A 3,715-nucleotide genomic window follows, 5' to 3' on the forward strand; every position below is an offset into this window, starting at 1 on the left:
ACAGTGGATTCACGTTTATTATTATATTTACAATATAAACAATCTACGTACACACCCGACCCCTCCCCGGGCCGCGGTAAAATTGTCACGCGTTGACCGGTCCGCAGTGATAAAAAGGTTGGGGACCACTGCACTACATTACTTAGGTTTAAGTATTTCCAGAACTATTTGTGTCAGTACTCCCAGTTGAGAGTTTGAGCCACATTTCATGGATAACTGGCTAAAGTATTATGTGTATCCTGGTCAAAGAGAACAGAGAAGATGGATGAAAGTGGAGAAACAGGGAAAATCACAGACAGAGGCTGACTCACTGTGTCTCTCACCTGTCTGTATCGTACGTTGAAGTACAGCAGAGGAGTCTCACTGTCATTAATCTGTTTGAGCAGGACAGAGAAGGAGTTGCCTTCTATTTTCATCTTACCAGATAACAAAAGTGGACTGTCAGGTTCACCTACAGACAAGAAGCAGACAGAAAGAAAAGAACTGATGACCATGCATAAACATTTAATAGTTGTGAATGATAATTAACACCAACTCATTGGATTTACTTCTATTTGCTATGTATAGACAACATACAGATTGACTGAAAATGTCACTTTATTGTTTCTTAGTTGACTAAATCACTGTGTGCACTTTACCTCCTGAGCATGGATGATAATGGATTACATCAGCAGAATGAACGAACATCAGGCAGCAGATGATAATGTCATGGGAATGTTATCATGATGGTTGATGAGAGAGATAAACAGGAATAATTAGTGACAGCAGATGGGGGAGCGTAAACCTTGCTTGTTATACATACAGCACATATCACCTGCACACTAGCATGCCTATTGTACATTGTACATCAATAAATATACATCCATACAAATGTGTAAACATGAAAACACACACCCTGCTTATGCAATTCATGCACCACACATATGGCATAAAATAGATTTGGTGTGTGTAGCACTTACTATTCCCTGGGTGTGAATGCTGCTTGTGTGTGAGAATGGCCCCAGTCCCACTGCATTAAGGGCGGCCAAATCCACTGTGTACAATATGTATGGCTTGAGGGATGAGATAACTAGCAGCTCTACAAAAGCACACACACAAAAGACATGGCCTCAAGCACTGTGCATACAGTAATTTAGCAGTATGATTTATGTCAGAATGAAATTTAAAATGTAAGCAGCTTAAAATATAAATGATTCTCAAGCTGATTTTCTTTTGAAAACATCTGGAGTTCTACCTGAAACTGGTACTGTGACCTCCTCCCACTGTTCTTCTGCACTTTGCCTCCACTGCAGAACAAAACTTGTGATTGGTGTTCCTCCACTGATGGGCGGGGTTTTGAGGGAGAAGAGGACTGAGGTCGGGCCAGGTGAGACTGACAGGTAGTGAGGTGAACTGGGCTGGGCTGTGAGTGGAGAGGCAGGCAAAAACAAATGTTACAGACTGGTATAGGAACATGTGTCAAAGGTGGTTATAAGTAAAGATGGTTACAGCTACTTTTCCTTCACTTAACTCACTCTTCTGTAGTATAAAGACAGACATGAACTCTTACTGTGTACTGCAGCATCTCTTGATGCATTTCCAGAAATGCTGACAGCCATGCAGGAATACAGTCCACCATCAGAGGGCACTACCTCGTCTATCAGCAGCACACCATCAACACCACCAACTTGAGCGGATGCGGAGTCCTGACAGAGCAAATAAAATAATAATAATAATTATAATAACTTTAATCACACAATTTCTGCTGTAAATGCAAACATTCACTGTTTGGAACAACACAGTAAATTTGTGAGTCACAGTTACAAGAGGCTGACGGGAGTGTTGTTTGTTGAGCCATAGATTACAGCTACTGCACAACCACATTAACCCTGCATGGCAAAGAGGTGCATAATTTAAAATGTTTTGCAGCATGAAGGCCAGTTTGTGTAGTTGTATGTGTGCGTTTATTGGTCCGTACACTCTTGCCGGTGTGTGTCTACTATGCTTGCTGAGCTAGTGTAGCTCAGGCTGAGGATGGCAAGAGACATTGCAGGTCACAGATACATGCTCACCCACTGATACACTTTGCTGCTCTGCTGACACAAACACCTCTGGAGCCTCTGAAATTAAACATCTTGATTATTATGAAAGTCATCACCTACACAAAATAAAAAAAAAAAAAAAAAGTTCAGCAGCACTTTAACAAAGGTCACTCTAGTGCAGCAGCATAAAGAAACATGGTAGTGAACCAACCAAAGACATGGAGCTTGATGGCAGCACTTTCCTTAGCTATCTTGTTTGTGGCGATGCAGACATACAGTTGGTATGGAAAGTATTCAGACCCCCTTAAATTTTTCACTCTTTGTTATATTGCAGCCATATGCTAAAATCATTTAAGTTCATTTTTTCCCTCATTAATGTACACACAGCACCCCATATTGACAGAAAAACAGAATTTTTGACATTATTGCAGATCTATTAAAAAAGAAAAACTGAAATATCACATGGTCATAAGTATTCAGACCCTTTGCTGTGACACTCATATATTTAACTTAGGTGCTGTCCATTTCTTCTGATCATCCCTGAGATGGTTCTACACCTTCATTTGAGTCCAGCTGTGTTTGATTATACTGATTGGACGTGATTAGGAAAGCCACACACCTGTCTATATAAGACCCTACAGCTCACAGTGCACGTCAGAGCAAATGAGAATCATGAGGTCAAAGGAACTGCCTGAAGAGCTCACAGACAGAATTGTGGCAAGGCACAGATCTGGCCAAGGTTACAAAAAAAAATTTCTGCTGCACTTAAGGTTCCTAAGAGCACGAGAGGCAGGCAAAAACAAATGTTACAGACTGGTATAGGAACATGTGTCAAAGGTGGTTATAAGTAAAGATGGTTACAGCTACTTTTCCTTCACTTAACTCACTCTTCTGTAGTATAAAGACAGACATGAACTCTTACTGTGTATTGCAGCATCTCTTGATGCATTTCCAGAAATGCTGACAGCCATGCAGGAATACAGTCCACCATCAGAGGGCACTACCTCGTCTATCAGCAGCACACCATCAACACCACCAACTTGAGCGGATGCGGAGTCCTGACAGAGCAAATAAAATAATAATAATAATTATAATAACTTTAATCACACAATTTCTGCTGTAAATGCAAACATTCACTGTTTGGAACAACACAGTAAATTTGTCAGTCACAGTTACAAGAGGCTGACTGGAGTGTTGTTTGTTGAGCCATAGATTACAGCTACTGCACAACCACATTAACCCTGCATGGCAAAGAGGTGCATAATTTAAAATGTTTTGCAGCATGAAGGCCAGTTTGTGTAGTTGTATGTGTGCGTTTATTGGTCCGTACACTCTTGCCGGTGTGTGTCTACTATGCTTGCTGAGCTAGTGTAGCTCAGGCTGAGGATGGCAAGAGACATTGCAGGTCACAGATACATGCTCACCCACTGATACACTTTGCTGCTCTGCTGACACAAACACCTCTGGAGCCTCTGAAATTAAACATCTTGATTATTATGAAAGTCAGCACCCCCACCAAAAAAAAAAAAAAAAAAAAAAGTTCAGCAGCACTTTCACAAAGGTCACTCTAGTGCAGCAGCATAAAGTAACATGGTAGTGAACCAACCAAAGACATGGAGCTTGATGGCAGCACTTTCCTTAGCTATCTTGTTTGTGGCGATGCAGACATACAGTTGGTATGGAAAGTATTCAGA

General features: G+C 41.1%; 1 protein-coding gene across 1 annotated transcript; it reads right to left on the minus strand.

The window, feature by feature from the left end:
- Positions 1-206: 206 nt before the first annotated feature.
- On the minus strand, positions 207-3,487 carry LOC109958339 (neural cell adhesion molecule 1-like). The gene is made up of 6 exons (XM_020596885.1): positions 3,446-3,487; positions 2,944-3,079; positions 1,235-1,402; positions 960-1,078; positions 324-416; positions 207-239 (listed from the first exon to the last, which is right to left on the minus strand). The coding sequence occupies exons 2-6, from the start codon at positions 2,990-2,992 to the stop codon at positions 207-209; spliced, it is 462 nt and encodes a 153-aa protein (XP_020452541.1). The 5' UTR covers positions 2,993-3,079; positions 3,446-3,487.
- Between the last annotated feature and the right edge of the window lie 228 nt (positions 3,488-3,715).

Source organism: Monopterus albus, unplaced genomic scaffold (assembly GCF_001952655.1).
Source record: "Monopterus albus unplaced genomic scaffold, M_albus_1.0 scaffold31.1, whole genome shotgun sequence".
Taxonomy (NCBI): Eukaryota; Metazoa; Chordata; class Actinopteri; order Synbranchiformes; family Synbranchidae; genus Monopterus; species Monopterus albus.